This window comes from Portunus trituberculatus, chromosome 3, assembly GCF_017591435.1.
Source record: "Portunus trituberculatus isolate SZX2019 chromosome 3, ASM1759143v1, whole genome shotgun sequence".
Taxonomy (NCBI): domain Eukaryota; kingdom Metazoa; phylum Arthropoda; class Malacostraca; order Decapoda; family Portunidae; genus Portunus; species Portunus trituberculatus.
Window position 1 is genome coordinate 3,422,812 of NC_059257.1, and position 16,558 is coordinate 3,439,369.

The window sequence follows — 16,558 nt, forward strand, 5'->3', positions numbered from 1 at the left end:
AAAAATGAGAAAAAAGAGAAAAGGAGAAATAAGGAATAGATGAATAAGAAAAAAGAAAAAGAAAGAAAAAGAAATAGATTAGAATAGATCAGATTATAATAAAATGAGAAAAAAAGAAAGAAAATATAAAAATAAGGACATTCTAAAAGGGCTGAGAGAGAGAGAGAGAGAGAGAGAGAGAGAGAGAGAGAGAGAGAGAGAGAGAGAGAGAGAGAGAGATTACATAGCCAGGTACATTCTAACAGTGTCTGGGGCTAATGAGATACAGGTGAGGTAGAGGTGGGGCCAGAGTACAGGTGTTCACAGTGCATTGCCAATAAAAAGGTGGTTCGACACAACTTACCTAAACCGCGACTCATGTTTTTGTCTGTCAAGCAAAACAGGGAGGGAAAAAATCATTGAAAAAAATTATTCTCTAAGTGTGATTCTGCTTATACTTAGAAAAAAAATGTAATGGGGGAATTGTGGGAAAAAATGAGTGTGTTATTTTGCTTATACCACAGAAAAGATGGACAAGTGATGGTAGGATGGAGATGTATGGTGGTGGATTTACTGTATGGACCAGGATCTCTCAACGAATGCCATATGGACCCACTGGAGGCCACAGAACAAAACTGGGAAAATGGGGACCACAGGAGGCCAGAGGGTGTCACAGATCTTTCTAAGTTTGTGTTGCTTTGTATAAGCTTAATATTTTGATATTTGTTTAATGTTTTGTTGTCAGGTGTTCCACTCCTTCACTTAGCAACTTCAGCATCTTTTTGCTGTAATGCTGCTAACATTCACATCCCATGAGTTGGCAACACTGGATTCAGGGTTTCTATGTTTGTCCTTTTACAGACATTGTCCCATTTTGGTCTGTTTGTCCTTTAATTTTCCTGAAAAGACAGCCTTAATCTCCATTTTTCTTTTTTCTTTTTTATACACAGTATTTCTTTTCATGCTAAGTAAAGACAAGGCAGTGCTAACCAATTGAGTCACACTGCTGGAGCACTTCTATGCTTATTTGTGAGTTTTCAAATAAATTTTCACCCAAACTATGAAGTGTAATGATTTACTAGTAGAGTTTGAATTTCAAGTCCATCGTTCTCTCCCAACAATGATTATCACTATATTTACTTCCCAAGATGCAGTAAGCTCAGGGGCCACGAGAACTACAATTTCCTTGGAGGGGGACACTCCCGGGAAAAGACTGAGAAACTCTGGTCTAGACTGATAGGGTTCTAGGAGGAGGTGGAGTGGTGGTGGTGGTGGTGGTGGTGGTGGTAAGGAATATACATGAAAAATATATACACTTTCTCTTCAAAATCTATTAACACACACACACACACACACAAGAACTCACTAACTACCAAAAAAAAAAAATAATAATCATGAAAACAAAAACAAAAACTGACTGAGGAAAAAAAATCTGTGAAAAAAATCATCACACACAAACACACACACACACACACACACACACACACACACACACACACACACACACACACACACACACACACACACACACACACACACACACACACACACACACACACACACACACACACACAGACTTGATACACACACACACACATCCATTACATACAGACAAACGGACTCACTGCCTCTTATCTGGGTGGTTCCTGACGACGTGGAGTATCCTGCCGGGTGGATAGAGCGGCTGGTGGACAGTGAGGGCGATGGAGGAGTCTGAAGGGTGGGAGGCGTGGTCCCTCATGGCAGCCCTGGTGGTGGAGAACTCCTCAGCCTCACCGCCACTGTCCTCCCACGCACCGCAGCACCTCACCGACGCTCCGATGGTCTTCCACTGTGGGTTGGTATGGGGTTGTTGAGTCTTGTGTCTGTGTGTCTCTTTGTCTCAGTTTGTGGAAGTGAGTATGTTTTGGTGTGTGTGGAGCTTTGTGTCATTTTCCTCTTTACAAAATACTACCAATACCATGGCTACACTCCAGATAGATCGATTCATTATTGAAAAAAAAAGATTAACCAGCAATATTGGATGTACACTGCAATGACTTCACTAATAAAATTGCCAAAGCCAAGTGGTGGGTGACCATACCCATGGACGACTCTGGTGTGGCTCAGTCAAGACACACTCACTTAAACATGCTTCACACACAAAGTCACTCATGTGCCCCCAGCCTTACTAGTGATGGTGCTGTTGCATGACAGAACACAAAGGCTAACAAATGCTGAAACAGTGAAAGAACAGACTGATATTCTAGTTGTCTTTCATTGTAGGGAGTGTGTTGGTAGTGTTGTTTTGGGATGACAGAACACACTGACTAACAAATGCAGAGACAGTGAAAGGATAGACTGATGCTGATTATCTTTCATTGTGGGGAGTGTGTGTTGTTAGTGTTGTTATTTGTTACTGTTGTTGTGTTTGGGTGAGAGAACACAGAGGCTAACAAATGCAGAAGGTGAAAGGAAAAGGTTGATGCAATGATTGTCTTGTTAATGTTGTTCCAGGATGAGAGAATACAGACACTAACAAACATAAGGTACTAAAATTTTGGAGTGTTTCTTTTAAGGCACATGAAAATTTTAATTCTATATAGAGAGACAGCAGGTCCAGAATCTGAGTTGCTATACAGAGCTGTGTCCTTCAAAACATTTTATATTTCTTTTCTATCATGACCCACTTTGAGTTTACACACTTCCTTCATGTTAAATCTGTCAGACCTTTATACAGTATGGAAACTAATAATATTTCATTCATGTATCTGTTTATGAAGTGACAACCATGTGAAACCTTTATGCAGTATGGAAACTGATTCACACACACACACACACACACACACACACACACACACACACACACACACACACACACACACTAACTAATAATATTTCAATCACATGTCTGTTTATGAAGTTATGACCAAATGAACACAAACTTGCAACACAGGTAAGTAGTTTTGAGTGCCGAGTGTTACTGTAGAGTGGCGGCTCCTTACCTTGGGGTCTCTGGAGCGCTGGATGGCATTGATGAGGTCGGCACGCATTGTCTCCATCTGGTGCAGGCCGATCCGAGGCACCACGTCCTTCCCCACCACCACCGATGTGATGAAGCTGCGGGTGTACTCCACGGCCGGCATGCTTTGGGGGCACCACAGTCAGGGAGTGTTAGATTAGGTTAGGTTAGGTTAGGTTAGGTTAGGTTAGGTTAGGTTAGGGTTAGGTTAGGTGTGCTGTTTTTATTGTCTCTTTTTTTTCTTTTTTGTTTTTTATTTTCGGGGTGGTCAAAGTTGTGAAGTATGTCAGGTTAGGTTAGGTTAGACTCAATTAGGTTAGGATTAAGTAGGATAGGTAAGGTTAGGTTAGGTTAGGGTGAGGTTGGGTTGGGGTAGGGTAGGTTGGCGTAGGTAAAGTTAGGTTAGGTTAGGTTAAGATTAAGTTGGGTTAGGATGGGTCAGTTTGGATCAAGGAGGTCAATTTTGCTTTCTTTTATTGCATTAGAGTAGAGTGTTGTGTTTAGTCAAGTGTTATTATTGTTTTACGAAGACAAAGAGTTTTTTAATGAGATGTAAGAGAGAATTAGTGTTTTATGACTTTTTTTAAGAGAAAATGTATTCTAGAATGGTGGAATTTCCTGTTTGGCTTCATTGGTTTGTTGACTTTTGAGGAGAATTGGTGAAAAATTTGTGGGAAAACTTGGCCAAACATTGTAAGTCTTTCCCTGGTTCATCTTTCTTTGTACGACTGACAGACAAGGTTTATTTCAGCAGTGGTGGAAAAAGTGAAGGTTTTTTGAGTCATGGAAAGGATGAATGTTTGTTTTGCCTTACTAGTTTATTAGTTCTATTGGTGAATTGCTTCATTACTTGCACCAACCTGAGAAGAGACAGAACACACACACACACACACACACACACACACACACTCCTTTCACGTGTAGCCCCTGTTCACTTAGCAGTGAGTAGGTACGGGATGTAAATCGAATTTGAAGGGATGACATATGAGGAGAGACTAAAGGCTATGGATCTACCAACACTGGAACAGAGAAGGGAAAGAGGGGATCTGATACAAGTTTATAAAATTGATCAACGGAATGGACCAAGTGGATAATGAGAAACTGATCCTGAGAGAAGAATATGACATTCGAAGCACAAGATCACATAGTAAAAAGCTGAGAAAGAGAAGATTTCTGAGAGATGTTAAAAAATATAGTTTCCCACAAAGATGTGTTGAGACTTGGAACAGTTTGAGTGAAGAAGTGGTGTCAGTAACAAGTGTGCATAGCTTTAAAGAAAAATTGAATAAGTGTAGATATGGAGACAGGGCCACACAAGCATAAAGCCCAGGCCCTGTAAAACTACAACTAGGTAAATACACACACACACACACACACACACTTAGAAGACCACCAGGAGGAGAGTAGGCAAAGCAGCTGAGGTTGGGGTGTTCCTGCTTCATGAGGATGGCTAGGATGGCTGCCGTGCCTGCCCCGAGAGAGTGACCCACCAACACAAAGTCGTACGTCTGTGTTCCCCTGGCTGGGTCGAAGGACAGCGCCCGGCTAAGAATGTTGTCGTCTCGGAGCTTTCGGCGGATGTACTCTGCTGCCGACACCATGCCCTGTTTGCGGATCAGAGTGGATTAGGGAGGATGTGGATGGGTTAAGGAAAGGATTATAGGGAAGCTGGGAAAGTCAATGATGTGAAGTGATTAAGAAAGGAATGTGAAGAAGGTGAGATGAAGAAAAGGTGAAGGGGTTAGGAAAAAAGATTATGAGGAGGGTGAGATGATAAAGTTAATGAGGTGAAGTGGTTGGGAAAAGGAGAGGGGAAATTAAAGTGTAGATGAAAGAAATAATGGGAGAAAAAAATATAAAACTGGGGAGAAAATTGATGATGAAAAAATAGTTGAAATGCAGGTAATAGAGAAACTGGGAAATCAAGGAACTAGTGATCAGTGAGGAAAATTAAAGCATAGATTGAGGAAATACTGGGAGAAGCCATAAAGTAAAGAAGAAAAATTAATGATGAGAAATTTGTGAATGAAATGATAAAATTGAGCATAAAAATTAATAATGATGAAAAATAATGTTGAAAATGCAGATAATAGAGAAACTGGGAAATAAAGAAATAATAATCTAGGTGAGAGAAATTAAAGTGTAGATAAAAAGAAATAATGAGGGAAAAAAGTATAAAACTGGTAATAAAAATTGATGATGAACAAATAATGTTGAAAATGCAGATAATAGAGAAACTGGGAAATAAAGGAAATAATAAACAAGGTGAGAGAAATTAAAGTGTAGATTGTGGAAATACTGGAAAAATATACTGACCAGAAAAATTAATGATGAAAAATAGTTAAAAATGCAGATTATAGAGAAACTGGAAAATAAAAGAAATAATTATCAGGGTGAGGGAAATTAAAGCATAAATTGAGGAAATACTAGGGAAAAAAAAAAAAATCAAAACTGAGCAGAAAAATTTATAATGAAAAAAAAAAATAATGTCAAAATTGGAGATAATGGAGAAAAAAATAATGATGAAATTGCATGTAATGGAGAAACTGGGAAATAAAAGAACTAGTAATCAAGGTGAGAGAAATTAAAATGCCAATTACAGAAATACTTGGGAAAAATATAAAACTCAGGATAAAAATCAATAATGAAAAAATAATGTAGGAATTTGAGAACATAGAAGGAAAAATTGAGTAATGGAAGTAGAAGTGACGATATTTGAATGATGCAAAAAAACAGCTTCCCAACACACACACACACACACACACACACACACACACACACACACACACACACACACACACACACACACACACACACACACACACACACACACACACACATACAGATACTGGAAAACTAAACAAATTCATGATAAAAAAGTGACATAGAAAAATTAATCTGTAAACTTGAGGAGATAAAGGAGAAGAGAAATAAAAGATACAAAAATTATTGAAAGATTAAAAAGATAAGATTTGTGAGAAAGATTAGAGGTGCAAAGTGATCCTAAAAGTGCTCTCTCTCTCTCTCTCTCTCTCTCTCTCTCTCTCTCTCTCTCTCTCTCTCTGACCTTGTGTCCCAGCCAGTCTTCCCTCGTCTCATCCATGGGTATTGGCTCACTCTCTGCATTGAGGTCAGTCACAACATCCTGAAAGCAACAAATAACACACAATAAATATACAACAATACACAATAAATATACAATAAATATACAATAAATAGAATAAATGGTATAATTCTAGTTTCTGTCCATACTCTCCCCTACCCCCCACAACAAGCTTGGGGACAGGTGGGAATGCGGAGTTTCGGGTGGGGAAAATGAAGTGCGTCGGAAATGCTTATTTTTACATAATGGGGAAAATTCACATTAAAAACGTCTACGGAATTTTCACTACATGTTTCCTTAGGTTTATGGTATGTAAGGTTAGGTTTAGGTTAGGTTAGGTGTACGTTAGGTTAGGTTAGCATCCTTGATGAAATTTACTTCAAATTTATGGAATTTATACAAATTAGTGAATTTATGAAAGTTGTAGTGAGCCTTCCATAGAGTTTAGGATGGCAATTCTTCCCCACCAGTTACGCAAAAAATATGCATTTCGATGCATTTCATGTTCCCCACCAGAAACCCCACATTCCCACCGGTCCCCATGCTTGTTTGGGGGGAAGGAGGAGTGTGGACAGAAACAAGAATTTTACCGAATAAATAAACAATAATACAATAAATTGAATAAATATACAATAAACAGAATAAATATACAATAAATAAAATAAATAAAATGAATATATAATAAACATACACAAAATACACCTTCATGTACCACTGTGTATTAATCCTTACAGCAAACAACTCAATACGTATTTCTCTGCTTTTTTTTTTCTTCATTCTCCTTCTAACAAACTTCTAAAACTTTTCAATATTCAACAAACAAAAAAAAAACAAAAAAAAAAAACACACACAAAACACCCAAAAAAAACACCAACGGCCCAACTAGAAAAACTGAAAAAGAGGCTCCAGTTCTATAAAGGTGAAAAATTTATATATATATATATATATATATATATATATATATATATATATATATATATATATATATATATATATATATATATATATATATATATATATATATATATATATATATATATATATATATATATATATATATATATATATATGTTTGTGTTTTGCATTGTGTGCCTTTTGTTTTTTTCACACCCCCAGACATTGACCCCTTCAGTACCATGACACATTTCCTTATTCATTCTGTTTACTATTTGGTGATTCTATACAGCTTCAGAAACTTGTGGGGAGATTTTAGACAGCTTCAGAAACTTGTGGGGGGGATTATACAGCTTCAGAAACTTGTGCAGTGATTTCATACAGCTTCAGAAACTTGAGGGGGAATAAAAATAGTAAAGACTCTGGCCATTAATCTTCTGCCCTCCATAGACCCTTTCTAATCTAAATGAAATGGTCTACTGATGCACAAATCTCAAGATAAAAAATGTGTTCCAGTACTGAATGGGTTAAGAAGCCTATTGCAAGTGTTAGTTGTAGAGTACGTAGCAATGTTTATAGTTAGTATGGGGCCAATTAGATACAACTGGTCAAAAGGCTGAAATCTGGCCCGTGGTACAATGTGTCATGTTACTGGAAAGGGAACATGTTTAAAGTGATGTGTGATGAGCCTCTTTGACGTCTTCAGTACCATGACGCATTTTCATATTTGTTCTGGTTACAATTTGGTGATTTTATACAGCTACAGAAACTTGTGTAGGGGTTCAAATAGTGAAGATACTGGCCATTAATCTTCTGACCTCAATAGACCCTTCCAAAATATAAATAAAATTGTCTAATCATACCAAAAACTAGGTAAAAAAGCATCCCAGTACTGAAGGGGTTAAATGTATGTTGATAATGCACGCACACACTCACACACACACACACACACACACACACACACACACACACACACACACACACACACACACACACACACACACACACACACACACACACACACACACACACACAGCCAACTCTGAAGGACAGACAAGAGAGAGGAGATCTAATAATGATTTGTAAGTTAGTGAACCATATGGGAAAGATAAATAGACAAGACCTGGTGATACTGACTGAAGATGGAGATAGACAAACAAGAGGACACTCCAAGAAGATCATGAAAAGTCAGTGTTTGAGGAACATTAAAAAGTTTAGTTTCCCACACAGGGCAGTGGACATCTGGAACGGATTGAGTGACGAGACTGAAGCAGCAGAAAGTGTGCACAAATTTAAGGAAAAGTTGGATAAAAGTAGATATGGAGACAGGTCACTAGGAGCCCCACTCAAACTCTGTAATATACAACAAGGTAAATACACAAACACACACACACACACACACACACACACACACACACACACACACACACCTTCATGGACAGAGTGCCACGTATACTGATGACAACAGCGTGGCGTTTGTGGTCCAGCGCCACAAAAAACGGAGTCTCGCCAACATCAACATGGAATGTGGAGTAGACCAGATCAACATCCTCTGCCGGGATCATCCGCCGCAGCGCTGCCACATTACACCCGCAGCAGTTGTCCTCCACCACCTCCGCCTCCGATGCCTGAGACTTGCAGCAGAGGAAGCACCTGCCGGCAAAACAACAAAGGATTGCACTCCCTGCCTGCTTCTGTGTTTCCACTTCCTGCGACCTGAACTCACTGAAGGGGAGGTTTCAACACATTTATCCCTTTCTTTTGGCTAACTCTCCAATACAAGAGTTAACTAGTAATCTCAATCATTCATCCCTTTCTCTAGTACACTCTGGAACTCCCTGTCTGCTTCTGTGTTTCCACCTTCCTGAACTCATTGAAGAGGAAGATATCAAAACATTTACTCTTTCCTTTTGGCTAACTCCCCAATGCAAGAGTTAACCAGTACTCTCATTCATTCATCTGTTTCTCTGGCACACTCTGGAACCCTGCCTGTTTCTGTGTTTCCACCTTCCTGAACTCAATGAAGAGGGACATATCAAGACATTTACTCCTTTTCTTTGGCTAACTCCCCCAATGCAAGAGTTAACCAGTATTTCCAATCATTCATCCCTTTCTCTGGCACACTCTGGAACTCCCTGTCTGCTTCTGTGTTTCCATCTTCCTGTGATCTGAACTCACTGAAGAGGGAGGTTTCAACACATTTATCCCATTCTAACTCTTTTGGATCTGCTTGGGAACTGTCATCTAAGAGGGCACTTTCTGTTTAATCATTTTTGTTGCCCTTGACCAGTTTTCCCTTCTTACAAAAAAAAAAAAAAAACTAAATAAATAAATAAAAAATAAACTAATGCTGCTTCCTTAGTGAATGTCAACAAAACCTAACTTTTGAATGAGGAAGAAAGAGAAAGCAAGGTATGTTTTTTAACCCCTTCAGTGTCAGGATGCTTTCCCATATTCATAATGCTTACTATTTGGCAATTTTACACAGCTTCAGAAACTTATATTGGGATTAAAATAGTGAAGACTTTGGCCATTAATCTTCTGACCTCTATAGACCCTTCCTAAAGTCAATAAAATAATCTAATCACACCACAACCTTGTGCTAAAAATGCATTCCAGCACTGAAGAGGTTAAAAGAATGAGTTTGGCATAGACTCAGCAAGCAACACAGCACTACCTCAGCATGGGGCCCAGCTTGCAGACCTCAGCAGTGGAGCTCGTCACCACAAACATTGGCCAGCCATAGATAGCCAGAGCAAACCGCATGTAGTGGACAATCTTCTCAAACTCCTCCTTTCCCTCTGGCGATGACAGCTGCAGGAATCGAGTGCTGCGGTGAGACAGAAGGCTGGGTTAGGTTAGGTTAAGTTAGGTAAGGTAAGGTAAGGTAAGGTAAGGTAAGGTTAGGTTAGGTTAGGTAAGGTAAGGTTAGGTAAGGTAAGGTAAGGTAAGGTTAGGTTAGGTAAGGTTAGGTTAGGTTAGAAAAGAAAGTGTTAAGGGAGGCAGAACACAAACAATATGATAGAAAACACTTACAAACAAAAGTAATAATGCTACACACATAAAAAATAAACAAATAAATAAAAATAAAAGGATAAGAACACCAAATGAATAGCAAAGACAGACAAAAAAATAACACACACAACACAAACAAACACACAAACACACAAAAAACAAGACATAAAAAGTTAACAACAAAAAACAACAAATGCACACAAAACACACACACACACACACACACACACACACACACACACACACACACACACCTAGGAGTAATGGGAACGCCCGAGAGGAATTCATAGATGTCGTTCTTGTTGCTCTTGACAATATCCTGCCGGTTGAGCTTCTGGTACTTCCGCAGCAGCACCAGGCCAGCCACCACGTCAGACGGCACCACATCCAGGTCCCGGAAAAACTCGCTCAGCAACCGCGCGATGTCGCTGAACGAATTCTGCTGGATGAAAGAATGAGGCGTTTTTTTCTTTATTTTTTGTTACTATTTATTCATTTGGTTAAGTTTGTTTTGGCTTGGTTGGTAAGTGATGTTTGAGTGTTTTTATTGTGGGTAGGGTAAAGTAGGGTAGGGTAGGGTTGGGTTGGGTAGGGTAGGGTAGGGGTGGGTTGGGTTGGGTTGGGTTGGGTTGGGTTGGTTAGGTTAGGTTAGGTTAGGTTAAGGTTGAGGTTAGATTAAGTTAGATTAGGTTAGGTTATATGAGGTCAGGTTGTTAAGTTAGGTTAGGTTAGGTTAGGTTAGGTGATTGAGGTGAGGTTAGATGATATGAGGTCAGGTTATCTTTGTTTGTTTGGTCATGTAGGGAAAGTGTTCCCTTGCTGGAGTGTTATTTTCATTGAGGTGTTCAGAGATGAGTGAGTGTGAGTGAAAGTGAGTAAGTGAATAAGTGACTGGTTTGTGAGTGAGAGTGATTGTATATCAAGTGTGAGTGAGTGACAGAAGTGTGAGCAGGTGACTGTTTGTGAGTGAGAGTGAGTGAGTGACTGACAGAGTGAGTGAGTGAGTTGAATGTTTGTGAGTGAGTGACTGAGTGAGAGAGTTGACTGTTTGTGAGTGAGTGACTGTTTGTGAGTGAGTGAATATTTGTGAGTGAGTGATTGAATGAGAGAGTTGACTGTGAGTAAGTGACTATTTGTGAGTGAGAGTAACTGAATGAGGGAAAGTGACTGTTTGTGAGTGAGTGAGTGTTTGTGAATGAGTGAGTGTTTGTGAATGAGTGAGTGAGTGAGTTTAAGTGAGAGTGAGTGAGCAACTGTTTCTGAGTGACTGCTTGAGTGTGAATGAGTGAGTGTGTGGGAGGTGAGTGAGTGAGTGAGTGAATAAAACAGCTTGAAATAACAAATAAATAAAAGACTATATCAATATCCACAATTTCTTGGCTACAGAGAGGTGGGAAATAATGAGGCTAATATTGGCACTAACTACATAAACACTCAAATCATCGCAACACAACAAAATAAATAAATAAATAAATAAATAAAACAAAAACGAAATACAGGTGACCAATTAAATAAAAAACAATTGTCACCTAACTATTTTTTTGGCGCTAACTAGAAAAACATTCAAAATCATCACAACACAACAAAATAAATAAATAAAATAATAATAATAGACAAAATACAGGTGATCAATTAAATGCAAAAAAAAATGTGATCTAACTAGTTTCTACCCTTCTCACAATGAAATCTCACCATTTTCTCACTAAACACACAATATTCCATCAAATAAAATATACAAATAATAACAAACTGGCTTGAAGACGATTAAACTCCACTTTTCACAATCAAATCCCATAATTTTCTCAATAAACACAATTTCTGTCACATAATAATTTAAAAAAATAATAAAAACTTGCCAAAAGACAATTAAACTCTACTTTTCACAACCACATCTCATCATTTTCTCACCAGACATAATTTCCATCACATAAAAATAAAAAATATATATAAAAACTAACAAAAATTGATTAAATCCCACTTATAACAATCCAATCTCATTACTCTCTCACTAAACACATAATTCCCATCACATGAAAATATAAACAAATAAAAACTGATCAGAAAATTATTAAATCCCACTTATTAAAATTAAACCTCATTACTTTCCTCACTAAATACAATGCCATCACATAAGACCATAAAAAAAAATGAAAACTGACAAATAAACTATTAAATCCCACTTATTACAATCAAATCTCATCACTTTCCTCACTAAATACAATTCATTCACATAAAATAAAAATAATAATGAAAATTGACAAGAAAACCATTAAACTCCCCTTATTACAATCAAATCTTACTTTCTCACTAAACACAATTTCCATCACATTACAATAAAAAGAAACAATAACCAATATAGCCTGTCTTATATTTCTTTCTCCATATGTCTAACAAGCTTGGGGACCTCCTGGGAAACCTAACCTAACCTTATTACTAATTTCCGATTGGGTAAAATGGGGTTAGAAATGCTGGCAGAAGTGTGACCTAGACCGTGAGAATGTGTAGAATGATGTGTGGAAATTGCAATGATATAAAAAATCCTATTACACTTTATTCACTCTATCTTAAAAACCTGTTATATTTTATTCACTCTATCTTAAAAACCTGTTATACTTTATTCACTCTATCTTACAAACCTGTTATATTTTATTCACTCTATCTTAAAAACCTGTTATATTTTATTCACTCTATCTTAGAAACCTATTACACTTTATTCACTACCTCAAACCAGTGATGCAGACCGTGAGAATGTGTATAGTGACGTGTGGTGTATTGGTGAAACTGCAATTACTTCCAAAAAACGTATATGAAATGATTCAATACCACTTATTACAATCATATATCATAACTTTCTCACTTAACACACAATCCCATCACAAAAAATAAAGATAAATAAATAAATGACGAGAAAACGATTAAATTCCCTTATTTGATCCATTCCCACGTATCTACCACCTGTCACTCACGTATATTAGAGGATTATTAACCTTAGTCATCCTCTTTTATCCTTTAACTCACCCTGTGCCCGGTGTGTGTGTGTCTGTGTGAGTGTCTCATGATGGCAGCCTCGCTAGTGACTGATGCCCTCAACCACACACTGCCACACCGCCCCCAGCCATGCCCACCTGCCCACCTAACGGGACACACACACATACATACACACACTTAGACACAGCTGGGGTTTGTTGTGGTGGGACTTCATTGATCTTGATCTTGATTCTTTGTGCTTGTCATTTTGGTTGGTTTTGTGTTTGCATTATTTATTTATTTTTTGGGGGTTTTTGTTTCAGTGTTTGTCAGTGTTTGATTATTTTTATACAATGTGGGATTTTCACTGGAATTTATGGGCTAAATGATGTGTTTTTTGTTGTTTGTTTATCCTATGCCTATCACTTTCATTATTCATCAAAATTCTCCAGCTTTTTTTTTTTTTAATTCTGATTTGTTTCCTCACCTCTAATACTACTGTGCTACCTACGCTGTTACCCTGTCTTCTGCGTTGGATTCCTCCGATCACAACCTCATTTCTGTATCTTGTCCTATTTCTCCAATCTCCTCAGGATCCCCCAAAGCGGAGGTGCCTCTTGCGTTTTGCCTCTGCCAGTTGGGAGGACCTGAGGAGGTATTATGCTGATTTTCCCTGGAATGAGTACTGTTTCCTCGTCAGAGTACCATCTCTGTGTGCGATGATGTCTGGCATGGAGGCGTACATTCCTCATTCTTTCTCTCAACCTAAACCTTCCAGACCTTGGTTTAACACATTCTGTTCTCGTGCTATACATGATAGAGAGGTTACCCACTTAAGGTACATCAGCCTTCCATCTCCTGAATCTCACGCACTTTATATCTCTGCCTGGAATCAAGCCAAGTCTGTTCTTCAACTTGCCAAACACTCCTTCATAAATAGAAAATGTCAAAATCTTTCAGACTCAAACTCTCCTCGTGACTTCTGGCATCTAGCCAAAACATCTCAAATAACTTCACTTCTTCATCTTTCCTCCTTTATTTCATCCTGATGGCACCACTGCCATCTCTTCTGTCTCTAAAGCTGAACTCTTCTCTCAAACCTTTGCTCACAACTCCACCTTGGACGATTCTGGGCTTGTCCTCCTCTCCTCCTCCCTCTGACTATTTCATGTCTACAATTAAAATTCTTCGTAATGATGTTTTCCATGCCCTTGCTGGCCTAAACCCTCGGAAGGCTTATGGACCTGATGGGGTCCCTCCTATTGTTCTCAAAAACTGTGCTTCTGTGCTTGCACCTTGCCTGGCCAAACTCTTCCAACTTTGTCTATCGACTTCTACCTTTCCTTCCTGTTGGAAGTTTGTCTACATTCAGCCTGTTCCTAAAAAGAGTGAACGTTCTAACCCTCAAACTATCGCCCTATTGCTTTAATCTCTTGCTTGTCTAGTTTTTTAATCTATCCTCAATTGGAAGATTCTCAAACATGTGTCACTTCACAATCTTCTATCTGATCGCCAGTATGGCTTCCGTCAAGGTCGCTCTACTGGTGATCTTCTGGCTTTCCTTACTGAGTCTTGGTCATCCTCTTTTAGAAATTTCGGTGAAACTTTTGCTGTCGCGTTGGACATATCAAAAGCTTTTGATGGCTGGCACAAAGCTTTGATTTCAATACTGCCCTCCTACGGCTTCTATCCTTCTCTCTGCAACTTTATCTCAAGTTTCCTTTCCGACAGTTCTATTGCAGCCGTGGTAGACGGCCACTGTTCTTCTTCTAAATCTATTAACAGTAGTGTTCCTCAGGGTTCTACCCTACCCACGCTTTTTCTATTTTTCATTAATGATCTTTTTAACCAAACTTCTTGCCCTATCCATTCCTATCCTGATGATACCATCCTACACTTCTACTCACACAGTTTCATTAGACAGGGTGCAAGGAATCAAAAGCTTTTCGTCTTATCAACTCTTTTCCTCTGACTGACTGTCTGCAGCCTCTTTCTCATCACAGCAAAATTGTATTTCTTCCTGTCTTCTACCGCCATTTTCATGCAAATTGCTCTTCTGATCTTAACTGCATGCCTCCCCTCCTCCTCCACCCTAGCTGCACAACACTTTCTTCTTCCTCTCACCACTATTCTGTTCACCTCTCTAACGCAAGACTTAACCAGTACTCTCAATCATTCACCCTTTTCCCTGGCACACTCTGGAACTCCCTGCCTGCTTCTGTGTTTCCACCTTCCTGTGACCTGAACTCATTGAAGAGGGAGGTTTCAACACATCTTTTCTTCTGGCTTACACTCTCTCTCTCTCTCTCTCTCTCTCTCTCTCTCTCTCTCTCTCTCTCTCTCTCTCTCTCTCTCTCTCTCTCTCTCTCTCCCTAAAGTTATCAATCAATCAATCAATCAATCAACCTCTCTCTCTCTCTCTCTCTCTCTCTCTCTCTCTCTCTCTCTCTCTCTCTCTCTCTCTCTCTCTCTCTCTCTCTCTCAATCTCTCTCTCAATCTCTCTCTCTCTCTCTCTCTCTCTCTCAATCAACCTCTCTCTCTCTCTCTCTCTCTCTCTCTCTCTCTCTCTCTCTCTCTCTCTCAGTTCAGTTTACCCCCACTATTGATCTTAACGCAGGGATCACATTTCCAAACACTCCATCGTCTTATTGCCACCAGTGTCAACAAACACACTAGTGAAGGAAGCTGTCACGGAGATTTCGAAGACTATTAACCCCTTCAGTACCATGACGCGTTTCCATATTCATCCTGCTTACTATTTGGTGATTTTATACAGCTTTAGAGACTTCTGTAGGGGATTGAAATAGTGAAGACTGTGGCCATTAATCTTCTGACCTCCATACATCCTTCCTAGTGTCAATAAAATGGTCTTATCGTACGCAAATCTCAAGGTAAAAATGTGTCCCAGTACTGAAGGAATTAAAATAGTGAAGACTGTGGCCATTAATCTTCTGACCTCCATAAACCCTTCCTAGTGTCAATAAAATGGTCTTATCGTACGCAAATCTCAAGGTAAAAATGTGTCCCAGTACTGAAGGAATTAAAATAGTGAAGACTGTGGCCATTAATCTTCTGACCTCCATAAACCCTTCCTAGTGTCAATAAAATGGTCTTATCGCACTCAAATCTCAAGGTAAAAATGTGCCCCCGTATTGAAGGGGTTAAAATAGTGAAGACTGTGGTCATTAATCTTCATCCTCCATAGACCCTTCCTAATGTCAATAAAATGGTCTTATCGCACTCAAATCTCAAGGTGAAAATGTGTCCCAGTACTGAAGACATGCCTAAAGATAAATAAAACCTCAATTTTTGTTACCCTCAACTTCAAGACATTTATTCCTGACCTTGGCTAACTCTTTTTATCTTTAAGGGAACTGGCAACCAAGTGGACCTCTTTTTTTAACTTTTGTTGCCCTTGGCCGGCTCCCCTTATTGCATTAAAAAGTAAAATGAATAAATATATGTAATGATACTTTTTCTTTCAGCTTCTATAATGAAAAAGTGGAGTGAAGAGAACTAAGAGTGTGTTGGCAGCAATGAAATAGAGTAAAAGTTAAAAAAAAAATAAATAAATAAATAAATAATAATAACAGCAACA

At 38.7% G+C, this 16,558-nt stretch overlaps 1 protein-coding gene across 1 annotated transcript in view; it reads right to left on the bottom strand.

Moving 5' to 3' along the window:
• LOC123509646 (diacylglycerol lipase-alpha-like) overlaps positions 1–16,558 on the bottom strand; it is an 88,206-nt gene that overhangs the window by 16,798 nt on the left and 54,850 nt on the right. Inside the window, 7 exon segments of the mRNA XM_045264092.1 lie at positions 1,605–1,810; positions 2,964–3,106; positions 4,362–4,584; positions 6,048–6,125; positions 8,408–8,630; positions 9,655–9,807; positions 10,247–10,431. Of these exon segments, the coding sequence (XP_045120027.1) occupies positions 1,605–1,810; positions 2,964–3,106; positions 4,362–4,584; positions 6,048–6,125; positions 8,408–8,630; positions 9,655–9,807; positions 10,247–10,431 (1,211 nt within the window).